Source organism: Phocoena phocoena, chromosome 2 (genome assembly GCF_963924675.1).
Source record: "Phocoena phocoena chromosome 2, mPhoPho1.1, whole genome shotgun sequence".
NCBI lineage: Eukaryota > Metazoa > Chordata > Mammalia > Artiodactyla > Phocoenidae > Phocoena > Phocoena phocoena.
In genome coordinates, this window is record NC_089220.1 from 95,465,592 (window position 1) to 95,488,861 (window position 23,270).

At 40.5% G+C, this 23,270-nt stretch overlaps 1 protein-coding gene across 2 annotated transcripts in view; it reads left to right on the plus strand.

Annotated features, from left to right (window-relative positions):
* The window catches only part of TMOD3 (tropomodulin 3), an 86,909-nt gene extending 64,872 nt beyond the window's left edge, over positions 1 to 22,037 (plus strand). Inside the window, exons 3-10 of one of the 2 annotated variants that reach the window (XM_065901476.1) lie at positions 3,838 to 3,960; positions 5,263 to 5,328; positions 5,993 to 6,001; positions 9,017 to 9,147; positions 10,875 to 10,982; positions 14,451 to 14,594; positions 16,418 to 16,562; positions 21,437 to 21,471. In XM_065901476.1, coding sequence (XP_065757548.1) covers positions 3,838 to 3,960; positions 5,263 to 5,328; positions 5,993 to 6,001; positions 9,017 to 9,147; positions 10,875 to 10,982; positions 14,451 to 14,594; positions 16,418 to 16,562; positions 21,437 to 21,471 — 761 coding nt within the window. Of the gene's footprint in view, positions 1 to 3,837; positions 3,961 to 5,262; positions 5,353 to 5,992; positions 6,002 to 9,016; positions 9,148 to 10,874; positions 10,983 to 14,450; positions 14,595 to 16,417; positions 16,563 to 21,436 lie in introns of both variants that reach the window. The other variant, XM_065901475.1, reaches the window with a different exon arrangement.
* Positions 22,038 to 23,270: the final 1,233 nt, after the last annotated feature.

The following is a 23,270-nucleotide window of genomic DNA, read 5'->3' on the forward strand; positions in this document are numbered from 1 at the left end:
CACCAGATTATTTATTCAACTAATTGGATTGCCTGCTGTGAGCTAGGAAATGTAAGGATGGAACAGAACGTTGAAAAGCTCACAGAGGACAGACAATGTAGGGATGGAAATATAAGGATGGAACAGAACATTGCAAAGCTCACAGAGGACAGACAGACATGCAAAATGAGTAAGTGTAGCCACAGTGAAATGTTCAGGGAATTAAGGGAGCACAGAAGTGTACTTCATCTGGTTCAGCATTGGGACAAATGTGGTAGTTTTCTGTTTTAACAACCATTCACAAATTCCTTCTTCCTTACTGGCAGAATCCATCTCTGAAATAGATTGAAAAGGCCAGATGCTTGCTTTTCAAGCTACCCTTGCAGGTGGGGCATGGACATGTGACCTGGTGCTGGTCAGTGAGACCAGAGAAGAAATCTATCGGACAGTTTTCCTTAAAAAGTCAGCAGTTGAGAAAGTGCCCTTCCTTCCTGCCCTGACCTTGCCGCATGAGGATGTGATACGTAGTATCACAAAGGTCATCTTGAGACTAATGGCCTGAGAACAGAGGCTTCCATGCTAGTTACAGACAAAGAGAAGAACAGAGCCTGGATCTTTGACGCCAACATTGAGCTGCTGAACCAACCCTTCAGCCACCTACCTGTGGAGTTATTAAGTGAGATAAAAAATACTTATTGTTGGGCTTCCCTGGTGGCGCAGTGGTTGAGAGTCCGCCTGCCGATGCAGGGGACACGGGTTCGTGCCCCAGTGCGGGAAGATCCCACATGCCGCGGAGCGGCTGGGCCCGTGAGCCATGGCCGCTGAGCCTGCACGTCCGGAGCCTGTGCTCCGCAACGGGAGAGGCCACAACAGTGAGAGGCCTGCGTGCCGCAAAAAAAAAACCCCAAAAAACAAAAAAACTTATTGTTTAAACCCATGCTGCTTTGACAGTGATCTGTGAATCAGCGGTATCAGCATCACCTGGGAGGCTGGTTAGAAATACAGATTCTTAGAGCTCATGTTAGACCTGCTACATCAGAATCTGCACTTGAATAAGATCACTAGGTAGATGACATGCACATTGAAGCTTGAGAAGCACCAGTTTAAACCACTTTAAGTTGGGTATTTTTTTTTTTTTTTTTTTTGTGGTACGCGGGCCTCTCACTGTTGTGACCTCTCCCGTTGCGGAGCACAGGCTCTGGACGCGCAGGCTCAGCGGCCATGACTCACGGGCCCAGCCGCTTCGCGGCATGTGGGATCCTCCCGGACCGGGGCACGAACCCGTGTCCCCTGCATCGGCAGGCGGACTCTCAACCACTGTGCCACCAGGGAAGCCCCTAAGTTGGGTATTTTGTTATATGCAGTTAAAAGCATCCTTACTAATATAAATACATTGTAGATTGGCCAAGTGCCATTTTTTAAATAAGAAAATACTTGCCTAGAAAGTCTTCTGATTCAGATGTAGGAAGTCGCAAGAGACCTCTTATTCTCACCAAAACAAGCCATATAAGCTACATTAATCATAGTTAAAAAAAGAAATCAGAAAGCTTGAAGACACAAATCTTAGTGGCTCCAGAAGGTGGCAAGCCCTCCATAAGAGAGGTGATCCAAAAAAGAAAAAGGGGATCCATTCTGCGTTCTTTCCTGACTGAAATATAGGGAAAAGGAGGAAACTACCATAGAGAGGAGTAAGGAGACATCAGCCTAACTTTAAACTTTTAATGGCTGTGTATGGGCCAGCATGGTAGATTAGAAATCAGAGAATCCCTAGAGCAGCACCGTCCACTAGAACTTTATGCCATGATGGGAATGTTCAGTATCTGTGCTAACCAGTACGGTAGCTACTAGCCAAATGCGGCTTGTGTGACTGAGAAACTGAATTTTAAATTTTAACTAATTTAAACTTAAATGGTCACATACCGTATTGAACATATCATATCGAACAGTGCAGCTCTAGAGATAGGGTGAGACTGCACTACCCTCCAGTTCTTTGCTTCAGGCCTTCATTTAGTGCTAGGGATACTACTCCAAGAACTGAGGCAGTGAAGCAGAGCTGAGATAAAACTCCTGAGGCATAGGTTTTTAGCTCAGAAGATTGAGAGAGAGACAGGAGAGCTGAGAGAAGTCCCTTTCAGGCCATCTCCCACTTCACAAAGTGTAGAGCAGACAACATAAGCGTTGGGCTGAAAGATCTGCCAAGGCCCCAAAAGTGGGAAAGTGGGGGGTGGAACTGGAAAACAGAGCTCCTAGAAATCTGGCAGCCAGGACTACACATCAGGAGCAATGTGGCTACTTTACAGTTCAAAACAGTAGGCAGTGGCTGCTCAGGAGATCTCCAGAACCTCACCAGAGTTCTAATCCTAGGCCTTGCTGAAGAGTAAGTCCTGATCCTGTCCTCAAAATGTTTGAAGCCAGTGAGGAAATGAATTAAACTAACGTTGCAACAAAAAGCCCAGATTCAGCTCAACTGTAGAGCATGTTACTTCAGCACTGACCTGAGTGGCACATTCCTTTCTAGGAATAAATGTCATTTCCTTTAGTCTCTGCTATACTTTTATACAAAAATGCCCAATATGAAGTCAGAGATCTTAAGACACATGTGGCCTATAGTCAAGAAAAGTAAACAGTCAGTAGAAGACCAGATATGACCCAAATATTGGTGTTATCAGTCAGGAACTTTATAATAAAAATCTCAGAAAATCTGGTGGACAAGGCATGTGTGAAGAGATGAAGAATTTTGGCAGAGAGATGGAAGCTAATTTTTTTAAACAAGAACCAAGTGGAAATAATAAAAAAAGAAATATAATATCAGAAATTAAATCTTTTAGATGGGCTTAGCTGAAAATATCTGACCAGCTTTGGTCAGATTCCTGGGAGCAGTCTGTATTGTGGAAGGATTTCTTATGAGTTACACTGATTGATATTTACCTTGAACAAGAATTGTACAACATTCACTACACTGATTATTAAGCCCACAAATATTTCTTTTGATAGAACACTAACTACATAGATTCATCAGGTCACATATTCTCACACATTTTCCTGGTAATTTTCTGATACAAAAGAAAATAATTGGAGGTTGTGTGAATCCACACATAGGCCTTCCTAGATCACTTAGTTAGGATTTTCACCTCTCTCAGGGGGGAAACCAGAGTCAGTCTTGGTAACAGTCCCACCACGTGTAAGTACCTCTTGTTTGGTTGGCTTGCGCTGCAGCTATATCATTATCATTTTCCATTCCCTTCATGTTTTCAGTTTTGCATTGAACATATGGTAATAAAATACTGATTTTCACATAATAAATACTGTAGGTTTCTAGAATAACTAGTTTCTTAACAGGTAACCTTGTTAGTGTCATGGAGGCTTAGAAGAACAGTGACAGAAAGGTTCAGACTACCACTCAGGACATACAGGAATTTCTTTGCAATTAGAACTTGAATTTCTGGAATTAGAATTGCCTCTGCCATCCCCCAAGGGACTGTAGCAGTTCCTTGCTTAAGAATAAGAAAATGAATTCTGTTTTTTCCTTAATTTATAGAATTTTTTTGTTTATTCATTTATTTTTTGATTTAGTATTTGTAGAATAACTCATAATTACTCCAGAAAGAGCCTATTTTTACTTCTCACAAATGGGAAAATTTCTCGGTTCATTTCTTTTTCTTGTTCCAACTTATATGGCCAAAGTGTTGCCTTAGAAACTTATAAATACATACCGAAGATGAAACAAAATTATTGTAGATGTTAATCTTGACCTTTTACTTCAGCTTCAGCTGCACATACTTCTAATAATTTTTGTAAGAATAAAATGGTGAGTTACTAGCAGTAGTAATGAAACTAACAAACTGCTTTACTTTACAGGGAAAATATTTATCCCTAAGCAGAAACCTGTACAGACTTTTACAGAAGAAAAAGTATCTCTTGATCCAGAACTAGAAGAAGCTTTGACAAGTGCTTCTGATACAGAATTGTGTGATCTCGCAGGTATCTCCTAAAAAATTAATTTGTGAATGGTGTAGAGGGGAGGAAAATACCAGCACACACCTTATACACACTATACAAATGCTTGCTTTGCCCAGCAGAGCGCTGTTGAATAAGTAACCGTACACTTGGCTTTGTTTTTTACACTGTAAATCTGACATAAAGGATTTAGTTTCTTTAAATTCTCTTAATGGTGAAATTTTTATATGAATGGAATGTATTGATTATTGGATGTCTTTTCCCATGTTGCCATCTTTGAAAGTCTTTATAAAAATCTTTCATCAGCTGGTGGTCAGCTAGAAGCTGTCTCCAGGGTCTACTGCTATCCCATTTTATTAGAAGACCCAGAAACGGGTAACTGGAAATTAGATAAAATAGTCAGTCCTGAGCTATACTCATCACTTTCCCAACTTTTCTGAAGATATATGGAACATTCCAAACCTCCCTGTGATTTTCATCATTACCAGTTTCTTATCTGGACCAGTATCTGCCCCCAGCTGCCTCCACCCACACCCATTTTTCTAGATAGAAAAATATGACACAGGGGGAGAGGTTAGTACCAAATAACTTTAAGAACTAACATGTTTTAAAGGAGCAGTGATGGTTCTTTGGGAAGGACCCAGGGAAGGGACAGTCAAGGTGTGGTACTACAGCTACAGCAGGTATCTTATTCCTTGGGGCGGGCTGAGGGCTAATGGATTTATAAATGGTACATTCATCAGAGTGGAATGGGCCAGAGGCATACTGTAGCTTCTGCCTTATTTGTGCAAAAGGCCATCAAAAACAAAATCTATTTCTCCTCCTAAGTGTCATTTTTGAGGGGTGCTACTTTAATCTTAAATATGAGAATTCAACCATACTTTTAGTATTCTACTCTTAGCTAAAATACAAATGTAAATTAACATGAGAGTTAAGGTTAAGTTGAAAAATCTGCCTTTTATCGCATTATGTTTGGAGAAATCCTCTGAGGATGAACAGCAACAATAGATCATTTCCATTTTCTCTCTTGGCCACCAGATGGAGCTAAGCATAGACTTAGGTTTAGGGTTAAGCTGGCTCCAGCCGTGTCTAAATTCAGAAATGTGGGGAGAAATTACAAGGGTATTGATAAGAAAGAGATTGTAGGTGGTTTTTAATCATGTTTTCTCTCTTTTTTTTTTTAGCTATGAAATGTGTATTTAATTGAGTAGGAAAAAGCCCAGAGAGTGTTAAAATCGTTGATAGAAATTTGGGGGCATAAAATTAATTCTTTATGTTTAAAATTGATGGACATAAAAAAATAATTTTCTTTTTCTATATTTATAGCTATTCTTGGGATGCACAATTTGATAACGAATACACAGTTCTGCAATATAGTGGGAAGTAGTAATGGTGTCGACCAAGAACATTTTTCAAGTGAGTAATTATAATGCTTTGTGAATTCCAGTCCTTTGTTAATTATGTTTTGTTTTCTCCATGTAATAGCTTCAGTATTTGCATACCAAATGTTATGCATATGTACTTGAAACCTAAGATTCCAGTCAGATGGTATTGACCTAGAAAACCATTGAGAATAGAATATTAAATATTTTATGCTTAATGTGTCAGCAAATGTAATAGGAACTACTCTCACCTCACTAAATAATACTAATGGTAAACGCTATAAAAACTAGTCAAACTTGGCTTTTACTGACATTTTGTTTTCAGTGTTCCTGATTTTCAAGAAACCCCCAACAGTGCTGACAAAGAAAGTATATTATAAAATCAGATTCAGGGGAAAGCAAAGAACTATTCAGCCCCTGAACCTTTTCGTCTGACGCAAAGTATTAGATAACCTAAAGCAAAGCTTTTTAAAAAATTTATTTATAAGACATCTTAAAATCACCAAAGTTGGGCTTCCCTGGTGGCGCAGTGGTTGAGAGTCCGCCTGCTGATGCAGGGGACACGGGTTCGTGCCCCGGTCCGGGAAGATCCCACATGCCGTGAAGCCGCTGGGCTCGTGAGCCATGGCCGCTGAGCCTGCGCATCCGGAGCCCGTTTCCCCGCAACGGGAGAGGCCACAACAGTGAGAGGCCCATGAACCGCAAAAAAAAAAAAAAATCACCAAAGTCATGCCTATTTTGTAATAAATTTAAACAAGACCTGAGGGCACAAGGTAAACAGTAGAAGTGTCTCTATTCACAGCCGTCATGCCTCCTACTCCCTGTACCCTACCTCCACCCCCTCCCTAACTGTTAACAATTGGGAATATATCCTTCCAGACTTTGTATTATGCTTATATAAACTTACATATGTATACGTGCTATACACGAATTGTCTTTTCTTTTCTTACAAAATTGGGATCATACTAGAAATATTTCTTGTCCCTGAATTTTTCAATAATAATACTGTTGGCTGATGTTTTTGAATGCTTACCATGGGCCATGTTCTTCTGTGCACAGCTCTTGAAGGTAAATTGTTCTCGATCCTCACAACAGTTCTACGAAACAAGTATTGTTATTATCTTTAATATGCCTTTGAAGGAGCTGAGGTTTTAAAATGATTAAGTAACTAGCTTCAATATCCCACGAAATCGGTGTTGAGGGTTTTAATCCATGCTACATAGTATATCACTTAGCAATATATCACATTTCCTAGTTAGTACATACGGACTTACCTCATTCAAACATCTGTATAACATTCCATTTTATGAATGTTCTATAATTGGCCATTCCCCTATTTTTTTTACTTTCTATTGTAGAAATGTTCAAGCATACATTATAGAAGAGGGAATAATATATCCATTGTCCAGCTTCAGCTGTTTTTCACATTATGCCAGCTGGGTTTCATCCACCGTCTGCCTCCCTCCCACCCCTTCTACTCTTTTCCCTGGAATATTTTAAAGCAAATCCTGTTTGTTTGTATTACTTCACCCATAAATATTTCCATATGTGTCTCTCACAAAGGCTTTTCTTGTAACATAACCACAATGCCATTATCGAACTTAAAGATTACCAGCGATTCCTTCATATCATCTAATACCCAGTCCATGTTCAGATTTCCCATTTTCTCTCAAAAACATCATTTCACAGCTGGTTTGTTCAAATCAGGATCAAGATAAGGGTCACATATTGCATTTGGTTGTCGTTTGGTTTAAGTTCCTCTTAATTTATTAACAGTTCTCCTCCTCAGCTTCTTTCCCACTTTCTTCATGGCATTTATCCCTTGAAGAAACTGTGTTGTCATGTAGAATTTTCCACATTCTGGATTTGGCTGATTGCAACCTTGTGGTATCATTTTACTTGTTTCTCTCTACCTCCTGTGTTTCTGTAAACTGTTGTTTTCTAGAAGCTTGATCAAATTCAGGTGCAGTTTTTAATTTTTTTTGGCAAGAATGCTTCCTGGGTAATGATTGAATCACATTAGGAAGTATATCAAGTCTGGTCATTCCTCTTTGGGGAATGTGTTAAGATTGATCAGTGGACTCAAATTTTGGCAACCTGATCCATCCAATTAAAGTTCCCCATGAACCTTTCTTAATAGTTTCCACATCCTGTTGACTGGATCCATTATTTCATTATAGAGCAAGGCTCTTTATACGCATTCTGCAGAGAACAAAAGGAATTTTTTGGTTGTAGAAAATTTAGAATTGAGGAGGAGCTCATTGAATTTTCCATTCAGTGAGGAAGATTTTCTCCAGTCCCCTTGATCTACCATGTTGAAGAAGACTGCCTTGCTGATCTTTCAGCTGTCCTCAGGAAATTAATTTTCAGACTTTTGTCTGAGCTGATCTCTTCAGGATGCTGTGTGTAGGAGGGTGTCTCTGTGTGTGTGTGTGATATTTGAAAAGAACAAGGTACTCTTAGAGGGAATTTATTGCATGAGTAAGCAATATACTTTGTCTTAAGGTGAGTTTTGCTTCTAAAAGCTAGAGGAGGGCAGCAGGGAATAACTAAGCCAGACAGTGACCCTGTCAGTCTTTCCATGTCACTTGCTCTTAATGTTGTGGTCATTCTCGTCTTTAAGAATCTGATGCTCTAGGTGTTCTCCCCAGAAAATATATCCATAAAAGTTTATCTGTTATAGGTGTTCATGGACCTCCACACATACCTTAGAGCGCATTTACATCTCACTAGAGGGTTCAAGGCTTCTGGGTCCTCTTTCAGTTTTGAATAGCTGTATTCTGGCCATGTGTGTGGGTATAAATGGTGAAGGACTGGGCTGTAGGATGAAGGAGGGCAGGGAATTCCTGTCTCAGTAGTTCTTCTATGCACCATTACCTTTCTCTGTCTCCCCATTCCCTGTTTCTACTCTTCTTCCTGATAAGAGTCCTCTGCCCTTTCCCATTGTGTAGTACTCCCCACAGGAGGAACAGGCAGTGTGTCCTTCTGTCAACTCACTCTTTGTGGAGGCTGTGTTTGTTCATGTCTCTGATTCTTACTGCCTTTGAATTAATTACTAGTCAAACCTCAGAGAAACTGATGAGTTGTGAGATTCTGTCATATGAGAACTTTATCTTGGACATTGCTAAAAATAAATGGGATCACCAGCTTGTGTCATCAACTATATTTTCATGGTAAAAATATCTTGTAATACACCGAGGCAAGAGGCAGTGAAAATACTCATTTTTGAAGGCTGATACACTGCAAACAAATTAAATGAATTATGTTTGGTATTTATATTCAGTAAAATTTTATTTCAGTGCTTTATGTGGGAGCACATAAAGGATCTTTTAGAAATTTGGGGAGGGCTTCCCTGGTGGCGCAGTGGTTGAGAGTCCACCTGCCGATGCAGGGGACGCGGGTTCGTGCCCCGGTCTGGGAAGATCCCACATGCTGCGGAGCAGCTGGGCTCGTGAGCCACGGCCGCTGAGCCTGCGCGTCCGGAGCCTGTGCTCCGCAACGGGAGAGGCCACAAGAGTGAGAGGCCCGCGTACCGCAAAAAAAAAAAAAAAAAAAAAGAAATTTGGGGAGAGAAACTTATAAATTTGTTCTATTGAATATGTTTGTGTATGTGTGCTGTGTGTTTCCAAGTTAATATATGCATTCACTGTAATAGTATCAACCAGTTACACTCTTGCTCTTTTCATTTGTTGCTACAGATGTGGTAAAAGGTGAAAAGATTCTTCCAGTATTTGATGAGCCCCCAAATCCAACCAATGTTGAAGAGAGTTTACAGAGAATTAAAGAAAATGATGTGCGTCTTGTTGAAGTTAATTTGAATAACATAAAGGTAGGTGTGATACGCAAACAAAAAGTTGTTCTGAGTTGCTTTGAGTCAGTTGGATCTAGGATGAGAGCTGGGCAGTTCTGATATAGTCTAATCCTTTCTACTTAATAGTAAAGTTTTTACTTCTAGTAGTATACTAACGTAGATTCCTTCGATTTTAGAAGTTAAAGTATTATAGTATTTTTCTGATTTACTTTTTAAAGGCTATCACATAGAAATATAAACTCTACAGACTGTCAGAGTATACCTCTCGGGCTTCCAAAGTACTGCCCACTTTTAGGAGCATTTTAGCCTTTCAGGTTTTGCTGTTTTAATCAGCTCTCTTGAGCTATAAGGTGTATATAGTGAAATTCTCCCTTCCTAGCGTGCAGTTCTATGAGTTAAAGTAACTGGATACAGTTGTACAACTACCACCACAGTCAGATGTAGAACATGTCACAACCCTGTGTCATCATTCCCTGCCACCAGCTCTAGCACCTGACACCCAGGGATCTGTTTCCTTTCCCTATCGTTCTGCCTTCTCCAGAATTTCATATAAATGGAACTATATAGTGTGTAGCCGTTGAGTCTGGTTTCTTTCACTTCGCACAGTACATTTGAGACTCGTCCATGCTGTTGTGTGTCTCAGTGGTTTGCTCCTTTGTGTTGTAGAGCAGCATTCCTTTGTCTGGATGTGCTGCAGTTTGTGTGTCCGTTCACCAGCTGATAGACATAGGAGTTGCTTCCAGTTTGGGATGGTTATAAATAAAGCCACTATACACATTCACATACAGGTTTTTGTGTGAATGTATGTTTTCATTTCTCTTGAGTAAACACCTAGAATTGGGCTTTGTGGGATCTCACTGGGATTTTAAAAATTCAACTCTTCCTTGGAGTAAAGAAAGAAGAAATGAGTTAGGAGGGCACAGGGATAATTAATTACCAAAGAGTAAACTCAGATGATCTCAACGTATTAGCCATTGTATAATAGCTTCATTACAGATTCCTCATTTTAAATCTTAATATATCTGAATTGGAGGAAGGGAGAACATGTGGAAATTACAAGAACCTAGGGAATAAGACCTCTGTGCTCTTCTTGTGGGTGTTCCTTCCTGTGAGTGGAGGGGGAAAAGCCTTGGGGAAAGCTAATATCCCTAGTTGATCACTAGTCTTATTTTTTAAAAAAATTCAGTTCAATTCAGTGTATGTCTGTCTCTAAATCAATAGTAACAATCTGAAAATAGGCAGGCTACAGGAAATTGAAGTCTTGGTACCAAGGGGGAAGATCAGTGTCTCCTAAAACTATCTCTTTCCTCATTTCAAGAAATGTAGAGTTAATCTCTCTTAATACCTTGCAGCTTGAGTGACTGAAAACAGTATGTCATCTGCGTCAGGAATCATCATAAGTAGATTCCCACATCTTTCTCTTTGTAGAAAAGTGGATCCACTTTGAGTACTCAAGGGCTGACTTCTCATAATACAAATAATTAAAAAGAATTTCTTTAACCTCAATGCTAGAGAAACAGTGATGTATGCTCTGCTCTATGCCAACAGTTTGTACCATAATAGAGAAATCAAAGAAGTAAGAAGGAGGCTGAGTTGTTTGTTTTCAGTTGTAGACCAGCGGTTGTATGTTACATAATTTCTGAATACATTTTAATGCAAAAAAGAAAGTACAGATGTATTTGATTAATGGACTGAATTTCCTGAAAACTAAAATGTAATAATGTTTCACATTTTTGTCTTTCAAGAATATCCCAATTCCAACCCTAAAAGATTTTGCAAAGGCTTTGGAAACCAACACACATGTGAAATATTTCAGTCTTGCAGCCACCCGAAGCAATGACCCCGTTGCTGTTGTAAGTAAGCTGACTACTAATAATATCGAAATTATGGCTGTGTAATACCAGGGCATGTTACAAAGGTGCTTAAACTGATTTTATGAACAAGATTTACTCTCTTTTAATTCAACTATACTTCAGTAAAAAATAAATTTAAAAACTAAAGTAATTTTTTAATGTAGTTTCAAAACTGTGTTTTAAGATCAACTGTTAGTAACCATGATGTGCAACAATCAATAAGAGCAAATATCAGTAAAAAAAAAAAAACAATTTACTCTTTTTCAATTGATGTTTACTATTAGGCAATACATTACTTACTACCATTTTATGTTTACTTTCTTCGGTATTTCCTTTCTATGAAATTTTTTAAACATAAATGGAGTCATGCAGTGTAGGCTGTTCTGCAACTTCATTTTTCACTTAACCGTGTATCTCAGAGATCTTTTCATATCAACATATAAAGTTATACATCATTCTTTTAACACCTGCAGAGGGTTCCATTTATGGATGTATAGTGTTGAATTTTTATCAAATGCTTTTTCTGTGTCTGTTGAGGTGATCATGTGGTTTTATTCATGTGGTCTTTTATTCAGTTAATATGGTATATTACATTGATTGTTTTTATAATTATTTTATTATTTTATTTTTTATTTTTGGCTGCATTGGGTCTTCGTTGCTGTGCATGGGCTTTCTCTAGTTGTGGCGAGCGGGGGCTACTCTTCAGTGCGGTGCGCAGGCTTCTATTGCAGTGGCTTCTCTTGTTGTGGAGCACGGGCTCTAGGCACGTGGGCTCAGTAGTTGCGGCTCGCGGGCTCTAGAACGCAGGCTCAGTAGTTGTGGCGCACAGGCTTAGTTGCTCTGCGGCATGTGGAATCTTCCTGGACCAGGGATCGAACCTGTGTCCCCTGCATTGGTAGGCGGAGTCTTAACCACTGCACCACCGGGGAAGTCCCACATTGATTAACTTTGTTTTTGCAGTACACGGGCCTCTCACTGTTGTGGCCTCTCCCGCTGCGGAGCACAGGCTCCGGATGCGCAGGCTCAGCGGCCATGGCTCACGGGCCCAGCCGCTCTGCGGCACGTGGGATCTTCCTGGACCGGGGCATGAACCCGTGTCCCCTGCATCGGCAGGCGGACTCTCAACCGCTGCGCCACCAGGGAAGCCCCTGATTAATTTTTATGTGTTAAATCAACGTTGCATTTCTGGGGTAAATCCCACTTGATCAGGGTATAAACCCTTTTCTTCTTGGCTTTGAGGACAGCACTCCCTTTGATTCTCCTCCTACCTCTCTGGTCCCTACACTGGTTCCTCCTCATCTCCCCAACATCTAAACATCTAAAGGGCTCAGAGCTCAGTTCTAGTCCTTCTTCTTTTCTCTATCTGCACTCACTTTCTGGGTGATCTCATTGTTTCATTGCTATATATTATCTATGCATGCTGATGACTCCCAATATTATTATCTCCAGTTCACACCTCTCCCCTCAACTCCAAACCCATGTCCAGCTACTGCTTAACAGCTTTACTTGTATACCTAACAGACGTCTCAAACCCAAGTCCCAAACCAAACTCCTGACTTCCGTCCCATACCTGCCTCTCTCACACTCTTTCCTATCTCACTAAATGGCAACTTCATTCTTTCATTTGCTCAAGTCAAAAAAATAAAATAACAATAATAATAATGGAGTGATCCTTCACTTCCCTTTCTCACAACTTTAAATGTATATCCAGCTGTGTCTTCAAATATTTCCTGTATATCCAACCACGTCCCACCATTTTCACAGCTACTACCCTGGTCCAAGCCACTGACTCCTCTCACCTGGATTATCCTAATTGAGCTGCCTGCTTCATCTCTATACACAGCATCAGAAGTGACTCTTAAAACTTAAATGTTCTCATTCCTGTACTCAGAACCCTCCAGCAGTTCTCTATCTCACTAAGTAAAAATCAGAATCTTTCAGTGGCCTAATGAGGCCTTACATGAGCAGACCTCATCTCCCCTCTTGCTGTTTCTTTCATTCTGCTCCAGCCATACAGCCTCCTTGCTCTGCCTCAAACAGGCCGTGCATGCTCCCAACTGAGAGCCTTTACACTTGTTCCTCCTGCCTAGAACTTTCTCCCTGAAGATATTCCACGTAATTTTACTTCATCACTTAAATTATTTCAGTCCTTGCTCAGATGTCACCTTCCAGGTGAGGCCTTTCCTGACCCTCGTATCTAAAACAGCAACCCCACTCCTACCCCCAGCACTCCCCATCCACCCTGCTATGCCTTTTTCCCTCCTCTATAGCCCTTTTTACCATCTGACATTACATTTTGCTTACTTACTATGTGGGTCCCCCACTAAAATGTAAGTTCCATCAGGTAGAGACTTGTATGTTTTATTTCTGAATTTACAGAACAGTACTTATCAAAAATAGGCCACTGTAATATTTTAATAAATGTGTGTACAGATGGATGGATAAGGGATTTGCTCCAAGTCACACAGCCAGTCGTTGCTATTAGGACGTTCAAGTGTGTAGGTATCTGTCCCCAGTTCTTTCTAGTATCACTGCACAGTATTGCCTTTTCTTTAACTTGACTTTAATTTTAAGCTTGATCTTACCCATATTCTCTGGAGTTTGGCCTTTCTTTTGACGCCTCTGCAGGGCTTTATAAATAAACTCACACTCCTCTTCTTCCTCCTCCCCGCTCCCTTCTGCTCACTTACAGGCTTTGTTAATTAATCAGTATAGCACTTATTAAGCACTGGGTCAAATTCCTAGCACTGCCATATCCTGTGAGAAATGTAACGGAAGCAGATGGAAAACATACCGTTCTTTGAATATTTAGTTAGCCCCTTCTCCATAGTTTTTGTGCTCTCTCAGTTCCAGTCATCTGTGATCTTTTCTGGCCTTCTGCCTTAGGCAGTCCTTTTGGTCCCTGCCTTGGAAATTAGTCCATAATTTACCCTCATTTGGGCTTCACAGTAACCCAGCTGCAGCAGGACGCAAGTAAGAAAAGATGTTCCAAAGAGAAATTGATGGGACTTCCCTGGCGGTCCAGCGGTTAAGACTCTGCGCTCCCACTGCAGGGGGGTGTGGGTTTGATCCCTGGTCAGGGAACTACGATCCTGAATGCTGTGCGGTGCCGGCAAAGGGAAATAAAAAAGCAAAGAGACATTGATGAAGTTACTCCTACACAGAGACTCAGAGAAAGTATGAGAGACGCAGGAGAAAGAAGCATGAAGTGGAAGTAGGAATGAATCGCAGTAGAGAATGTTGCCGATGGGGAATTACACATGACAAAAAAAAATCTAGTCTGTGACCAAGTGCATGTGAAAATAGATACATGTGAGACCTGTGAGGTGTAGTGTGTCAAGCTAAAACAATCTAATAAGAAACATTAAAGCAGTTGTATTGATTTGTGTATTTGTTTCAGGCTTGTTCAGTGTTTATTTACTAGGTGCTGTCAAACTGTAATCTCCAAATATTTTCTTTAATTTCCAGGCATTTGCAGAGATGCTAAGAGTGAACAAAAGTTTGAAGAGCTTAAATATGGAGTCCAACTTTATTACAGGAGCTGGGATTCTAGCACTGATTGATGCTTTGAGAGATAATGAAACCCTGGCTGAGCTGAAAATCGACAATCAGGTCGGTGATGTACAGCAGCAGCTTTGAGGAAACTACAGCCCACACTCTGTGCAGAGCCTGGGGACTCAGGAGGTGGGTGGGAGGAGGGCTTTCAGGGAACCCTTCGGAAGGTGGTCCTGAAAAGGGATGAGAGAACATGTGGGGCATCCAGAATATTAACTTAATGTATAGAAAGGTATACAAGCAACTCTCCCTGGCTGGTCTTAAGAGAATTTAGATGGCTGGCTGTTTTGAACTGGAATAATTCTTACAGGTGACAGTCCATCCTCAAATTTTTCAGCTCTTCAGTGGCAAGATCCACATAATAAAATTTTTGCATCTGTAGCATGTCAGTCCCAGACACAGTAGGTGAACAGAATAGGTTCAGTGAAAAACAGAAAACTCCAGTACCCAGGTTACCCAGAGACACATACTCCTATGCAGCCACATTCAGTGCTGACACTGTAAGATAATGCTGGGTCACCCGTGCCAGACGCACTTTTCTTTAAAGAAGCAGAGAAATATACATGTTAGAGGTGTTTCCATCCACAGTGGTAATGAACTAAAAATAAAACAACATTACACATTTGACTAAAACACTTCAGTCTCTTTTATTTGAAAAATAACTTCAGTTATTTTAAAAAAATATGTGGTAAATGACTCCCTTAATCCTTCAAAGTAAGTAAATTTTGTAGATTATGAAGGTAGAAAGAAGAGTTATATCTTAAAAATTAACCAGAATGCTACTTAATCAATGTTTCCAATTTTTTTATTGAGATATAATTCACTTACCATAAAATTTACTCTTGTAAAGTATACAATTAAATGATTTTTAGTATACTCATAGAGTTGTGCAACCATCACCACTGTCTAACTCCAGAACATCTTCATCGCCCCCAAAAGAAACTCCACACCCATCAGCAGTCACTTCCTAGTCGCCCTTCCCACCAACCCCTGGCAACCACGAATCTACTTTCTGTCTCTATGCATTTGCCTATTTTGGACAGTTCGTATCAATGGAGTTATGTAATATGTGACCTTTTGTGTCTTCCTTCTTTCACTTAGCAAAATGTTAAGGAGGTTTATTCATGTTGTAGCATATATCAGTACCTGTTCCTTTTTATGGCTGAATAATCTATTATACTTGGGTTGTTTCCACTTTTCGAATTGTACAGATATGCTGCTGTGAACATTCATGTACTGATTCTTATACGAATATATGTTTTCACGTCTCATGGGTATATACCTAGGAGTGGAAATGCTGAGTCATATGGTAACTGTGTTTAACCTTTTGAGAAATAGCCGAATTGTTTTCCATAACAGTTGTACCATTTTACATTCCTGCCAGCACGCCTAAAGCTCCCAATTTTTCCATATCCTTGCTAACACTTACTATGGTCTTTTTTTTTTTTTTTTTTTTTTTTTTTTTTGCGGTACGCGGGTCTCTCACTGTTGTGGCCTCTCCCGTTGCGAAGCACAGGCTCCGGACGCGCAGGCTCAGCGGCCGTGGCTCACGGGCCCAGCCGCTCCGCGGCATGTTGGATCCTCCCGGACCGGGGCACGAATCCGTGTCCCCTGCATCGGCAGGCTGACTCTCAACCACTGCGTCACCAGGGAAGCCCCTATTGTCTGTCGTTTTGATTATAGTCATCCTAGTGGGTATGAAGTGGTCTCTCACTGTAATAATCCACATTTTTTTGATGTCTGTATGATCATACACTAAACTTTTTGTTTCTCTTATGTATGGTGTAAGACTTGGGAAAATTTTTAAGGAATCAACATGTACCTGAAAAAGTATTTTGATCTAGCTCATTAATACTATTCTTTATTTTCAATTATTCCAGAGGCAGCAGTTGGGGACGGCTGTAGAATTGGAAATGGCCAAGATGCTTGAGGAAAATACCAATATCCTTAAATTTGGGTATCAGTTTACACAGCAGGGACCCCGAACCAGGGCAGCTAATGCTATAACAAAAAATAATGACTTAGGTAAGACATATTCGGTGTGAAACTGAATTTCTGAATTGTATCATTAAGCTAATGTATTGGAGGGACTTTTTTTAAAATACATTTTTATAAAGGAAGATTATTTGGCTTTTGTTTCTAAAATCCACACAGTCCTTTATAATACTCACTGAATTATAGTTCAGTTTAAATGAGGTTGTAGTGCTTATAGGTTAGTGGGTGACAACCTATTTCACAGCTTTTAGTGAAATAGTTTTCTACAACAAACATTATAAAAAATGCTTCCCTAAAAAATACTTTGTTCTCAATTACAAGTCACCTCTTGGGGTTAGTAAAACAAAGATTTCAATGTTATAGGAAAGTTTTGCCCTTTTGATCAAAGGCCTAGATAGAAATTCAGTTTTATATGGTAAAATATAAAATATAGTTTTTTAAAAAAAATTATTTATTATCCATTTGGTTGCTTCGGGTCTCAGTTGCAGCAGGAGGGCTCCTTAGCTGCGGCTTGCTGGCCTCCTAGCTCCCAGTTGCAGCACGAGGGCTCCTTAGTTGAGGCATGCGGGCTCCCCAGTTGCGGCTTGTGGGCTCCCCAGCTGCAGCTCGCTGGTTCCTTGGTTGTGGCATGCGAACTCCTAGCTGCAGCATGCATGTGGGATCCACTTCCCGGACCAGTGATTGAACCCGGGCCCCCTGCATCGGGAGCGTGGAGTCCCAAGCACTGTGCCACCAGGGAAGTCCCTAAAATAGTTTTAACCTGAGTTTTAAGTTTGGTGTTTGTCATTGAAATACTTTAAAAAATGCATTTAGACAAGAATTAAAATGATACTTCTTACAGCCGAGTCACATTTCACCGTTATGCAGTTCTTTTAGGCTTTGGCCATATTTGAGTTTGCAGTTTTTTTAAAGATTTCTGGAGCAGAACTACAGCCTCATTCCTTTAATCCAGATCACTGTGAAAAGTATTAGTTCAAACTCTTTCTGTCCTTTGATGACTGTAGTTTCCCATGGAAGATTTTAGCGTCTTGCTTTTTAAAAGAGAAATTTGGTGTGTTTTGGTGTATTGTTGATTTTAGATGTAGTTTGCGAGGTCATGCTAATATTTTAGTGTTGCTTCATTTGTTGGCTTCTATTTTTTTTTCCTTCAGGAATTTAATTTTGCTTTTTAGAGCAGTGTTTCTCAAGTCTAACTGAACTTCATAAATAGAGAACCTTAAGAACGTATACATTGTTGGCTCTAAAAAGTTAGTTTTTTACTTACTAGGTTATACTTTATTGTAATAGCCTATTTTCAAAGACTTTAAGCTTTTGGAGGTCAGGGGCCATGTGTATCTGGTGAATTCACAACTTTCTTTAAAACCATGTGTGACAATAGTAGGTACTTAATATTTATTAAGTAAAAAAAAGTAGTAGAATTTGAATCCTGGTTAAAGTTGAAATTTCTGGTAACTAAGCAGCTATAAACTTAAGCCAGAAGTGTCTCCATTCTTCCTTTCCTCAGAAACCACCTTAGCTGTCCCAGGATCCCACCGACGTATTTGTAGCCCTAGCCATGTCTGTCAGCTATGCCCCTCCCCGAGGAGGCGGTGCCGGCGAGCAGCAGCGTGAGAGTCTGCACGTGCACATCCCTGCATGTGAAGGGGACGCCAGCCTTTCAGGGCCTCAGCAGTTGTGCTCTTCTGCGAGCCTGTTATGGCAGGTGCTTTGCCCGGAGCTTTCTAAGAAAAGAGGGCCTAATGTTAGAGCAAGGAAGATTTTGGCAGATGGAAGGTGAGGGGAGCAGATGAAAACAGTTCCCTCGGCTGCTTTATGTCAACACTGAGCAGTCGAGGAGCTGCTGTGCATAGGCGTGTGTAATAGAGGATGAGGAGGCCGTGTAGAAGAAGGTGCAGTCTGACACGAAGCAGAGGTGAGAAACGGCACACAGCTGTGTGCTGGCAGCTCTCTAGACAAGCTGCCCGCCCTCCCCATGCTGTTCACTCTGATCCAAACCAGATCTTCAGACATGGGTCTTAGGCATGAAATGAGAATAAGGACATTCCTGGAGCGAGGAATTGCATGAATAAAAGCTCAGATTTGGGAGTAAGCAAGTTATTTATATGCTGAAGACAGCCTGCAGATTTTGAGAAGTGACCCTCATAACAGGATGCAGGATCCAGACTAAGCTTTCAACAAGCACTTGCTATTTGAAGCTAACAGAATAAAAAAAATTATTTCAGCGGATTAAGAGGGAATGCTGATAGAAGGCACTGAAATTATGTGGTAAGGAACTTAGATTCCTTTGGACTTTACATGGAGGCATTTGAGAGCCATTATAAGCCACTGAGTGTATGATTAAAACGAAACTTCAAAAACACTATTCTTATGACTCTTCTGGAGATAGAGAAGAAATGAGATTAGTTAGGACTTATTGGCAATTGACTAATCATGAAGTATCGAGAACGTATATTAGTGGAGTGGATTTTGGAAAGAAATTGCCAAAGAATTGTTAATAGGGCCGAATTTATTAGTCTTTCATCCACAGGATGAACCAAAGAATTGCTGAGGTAACAAGTGGGCACAAAGTGAGGAAGAGGGGTCGGACGTGCTCTTTGCCCGCCTCCCTCTGCTGTGCTGTGTCGCAGCAACAGCAGCCGGCCCTCCATCCACCCTCAGCGGGATTTGTTTCTTAGCCCTGCACTTTGATCTCTGCCTGTGGATCAAGGTGGCAAGCCTAAAGACCGTCTTCTTACTTGCATTCTAGTATGCGGTAACTGGACAGAGATATTGGAGCACAAGACTTGAAACGTGTACAGCATCAATGGGGCATATCGTTTTTCTTCACCTTGCAAATGGGGCTACATCAGAGCTTTAGTGTTCTGATTTTGATACTGTCTTTCCCTCTCTCATTGTTTTCTTAGTCTCAACTTTTCATTGAAATAATCCTACCTACTCGCCATCTCTTCAGCTAAGGAGTATCACGGCTATAACAGCAAAGAGGTTATATGGTGTACGTGCAATATTCGATTGAACTTTGTCTCACGTCACTACCTTTACACTAGCTAACTACATAATTAATTTTCTGTACTTTTTTTGTTTGTTCCATCTGTCCTATTGATCTTGTTTATAATGTGCATTTTTTTAATAACATGCTTTTTAACATCTGAAATGGTCTGCCAATAACATCCAAACACTACTGCAATTCAGAATTTTCTTGGAAATGTTCTACCCTAAAGAATTATGTGCTTTGCCTTTCAGATATATCCATGTTCTTCAGAGATCCATATACATGAATTAAGTTTGTATTTGAGGACTCAGTTCTCCATTTGATTTCTTCCCCTAATATTTCAGTAAATACATGAAACTTGTTCATTAACATGGACTGAAATTAGAGTTGGGGTGCGCCTAGTTAAATAAGTATAAAAATGTTCACGGGGACCTGATACTTCAGTCCTCCTGGTTTTTATTTTCTGGACAAGCTTTTATGTGCATCACTTGACTGTCCAGTCTCATCTCTTGAAGGCCAGTGAACAGAAGCCAGCAGTCAGAACAGCATGAGAGCAGAATTCGTAGCCTGGCCAGGAGGCCAGTGCACCTGTTAGCTTTTCATTCCTCTGTTAAAACAGCCAATTCAGGCTGAACAAAGGCAGGTGTCTTCCTACTTGCTTCCATAGAAGAGAGTATAGAAATTAATAGACCAACAATGTAACTTAAACAGAGGAACTTACTGGTTAGAGTATCAAAACCAATTATGTATACATGCAAATCCTCTAGCTTTATAAACGCTAAATTGACTTTCCTCATCCCGAAAAGATGGCTGACCTCAGGACCATCCCGTTACCCCACTGTGGTGGGTGATGAGGCTGAGTACCTTCACCGAATGTTTTCTATATTAACACTACACTAAGCAGACTCTACTCGCACAGCCGTGAGGTACAGGTATCATTATCCCCTGTTACAGAGGATGAGTTGGGGCTCAGAGAGGTTACCTTACTTGCCAAAGAGCAAACCACAAAAAGCAACAGATTCCCACTCTTGCTGACTCCAGAACCTGTGTTCGTTTTCCTCTCTAAATAGGAGTTGCCACGATGCTGAGGAGCCCTGACCTGGTGGCTCTCAGCAAATATTCTCTGGTAGCTGACAGGTGAGAGTGAAGGTAGCAAGACCCTGACGCTGAAGACTTTGCCCTGCTGCTGGTGAGCACAGCCAAGCGGCTCAGGGTCACCAGCCCGGGAAGAGGCTGGGGGTCCTCAGATGTGCACCTTCGTTTACTCCATTAACTGGACTAGTTGGCCAGCCACTGTGGCTGCCCAAGTTTATGGTAGCGAGATGTGACATCACCACATTACCAGGGTCTAAGATCTTCATTACTTTGCATTTGTTGTCTTCTCAGAGCCCTGAAGTGGCTCATTTTGTAGGAGATAAGAGAAGGAAAATTTGGAGAGCAGTAGCAGCAAGTCACTTACCTTTGAAACTGATAATACTATTTTTGGTATGTTCTTGAACAAACTGAGGAATTAATCAGAAGAGCATGCAAATAGTTACGTTTAACACTTTCTAATCCCAGCTGCCTGAATGTCATTTCAAAATTTAATACAGTAAGTTATTAATCATTTTTTAGTGGAGGTATAAATTTTAATACACAAATGAGACAGGCACAGTGACTTGAAGGTGACTGCTGACCATTCTGTTGAGGATTTCTAATGTTACTGCAGTGTAAGGACAGCTGAGCTTTAGCCCCTCGGTTCTTAACAGGTAAGTAACCGTGCTGAAGGATGTGAGTTTTTTATTTTAATGGCCGTCTGAACTGCAAATGGACAGTCCATTTTTGTACAACTCTAACTGGATCACACAGAAACTAGTCACAAGCAAATTAACATTGTACAAACTAACAGGGGTTTCTAACATTCTTTTTCTCATAGTTCGCAAGAGACGAGTTGAAGGAGACCACCAGTAAGTCTGCCAACATGTAATCTTTGGAAGACTCCGAAAGTTTGCCAAGGGCCCGTGTTGCGATATCAGATGTAAAATTTTCCTCGGGAGAAGGGAAAAGACTGGAAATTCTTTTTTTTTTTTTAACTACATGTATCTTTTATCTAGTTTAAGTTGTTACCAGTTTCAGATTGTAAATCACTAGTAGGTAATATTTTGTATTCTAAAGCATTATTTCTACTTTCTGCTAAAAATCAGTTTTAATTTCGCTTAATTAAATGGTTTATGATGAGTCTTGGGTTAAAAAAATACAATTATAAAAAAGTTTAGGAAGTCATTTATGTAGAATAATATGAACATTCTAAGGACCAATCTTTTTTTAAGTCAGAAAGGGACATTGCTGATGTCAGAATTGTTGTTGCACCTCTTAGGTACAAGGAACTTCAAAGCTTTCCTTATTCCATGGCAAGGAGACTTTTCCAAGTTTCAGAACACATGAACTTGGCAAGAGTATGGTTTTTGCTTCTATCAAGAAAGAGAAATGCCAGCATTTTAAAACAGATGACTCAAAACCTGGTCATCTGTTTTGGAGTCAAAGCAGATCTCTAGGAGAGAGGAAGCAGTCTCCTGTACGTTCCATGGCACTGCACTTGTCCAAGGTGTCTCAGCAACGCCTACAGTTTTTTTCAACAAAGTCATCAGCTTAGCCAGGTTACACACTTTGTTTAAAAGTATAGTTAGGTCTAAGTTCATTACTGTTTTTCATTGTAATAATGTGGGCATTATTAAATTTTTGTGAAAGCTCATAGTAAAAAAAAAAGCATCTGAGTAGGAAAGCTATTTTTTTCTTCCCTGTAAAAGGCATATAGCCAACTCTCAGTTATTTAGGGTAAAAGCAAAAAGAAAGCTGTTGTTAAACACATGAAATCAAAGTTAATAAATGGTGGAGATGACGTCTGAGGAGCATGCAAAACAGTCCTTTAAACTGATGGTTACTGATGGTAAATTAGAAACTGGCCTGGGTGTAAATTAAGAGCTGCACAGGATAGTGAGACGTTCCTACATGCAACACAGAATTGTCTGAATGGTATATAATCACCACTCACTACAGATTTTCCCAACCAATAAGGAAAATGGCTGTTAGATAAATCTCGCTTTTATTATCTGTTTCCTTTCATCTTGTACTTTTTGGTCTACATTGTATAAAAGCAACTTCTCATAACACAAGCTGTCTTCCTATCCTTCAAAGTATTAAGGTGAACAAACGGTGGTCCTGTGGTGGGAAGACTATTCCAGATCCAATAGTATGATAGACAATTTGGGCCTGCATTCATGTCCTATTTCAGGGCAGCCCCGGAGCAGGAGATGGCAGAGGCGTTACAGCTGCAGACGACAGGGGCAAAGGAGTCTGAGCAGTCCTGGCCTTGACAGTTCAGGCCTGGGTGTATCACTTACAGGGAGATTTTTCGAAAGGAGGAATCTCCTTCCAGAATAGGGGAGAGGTCTATTGTTAATTTTTTTAAACTTCCTGAAATTGAATTATAAAATGTCTGCTCCTTTGTCTTGGGTTGGACAGTTTATCTAATGAGCTAGGCAGCTCCTTGCGTGCTACAGTAATAAGCCTTCTTAACAGGCAAAAGCTTTCCTCATGAGGACTGAGTGTGTGTTTTTTTGGAATCAGTATCCGTTGTTTGAAAGGGGCCAAAGACTGGCTTTGCACTGTACTGCTGTTCCCTTTCAGTTATAGGGTGCTGGAGGTTTTTCCAAGTTAGCAAGTCAAGCTCACTCTCGCTCGCTCTCTCCCTCTCTCCTTTCATAAATGAC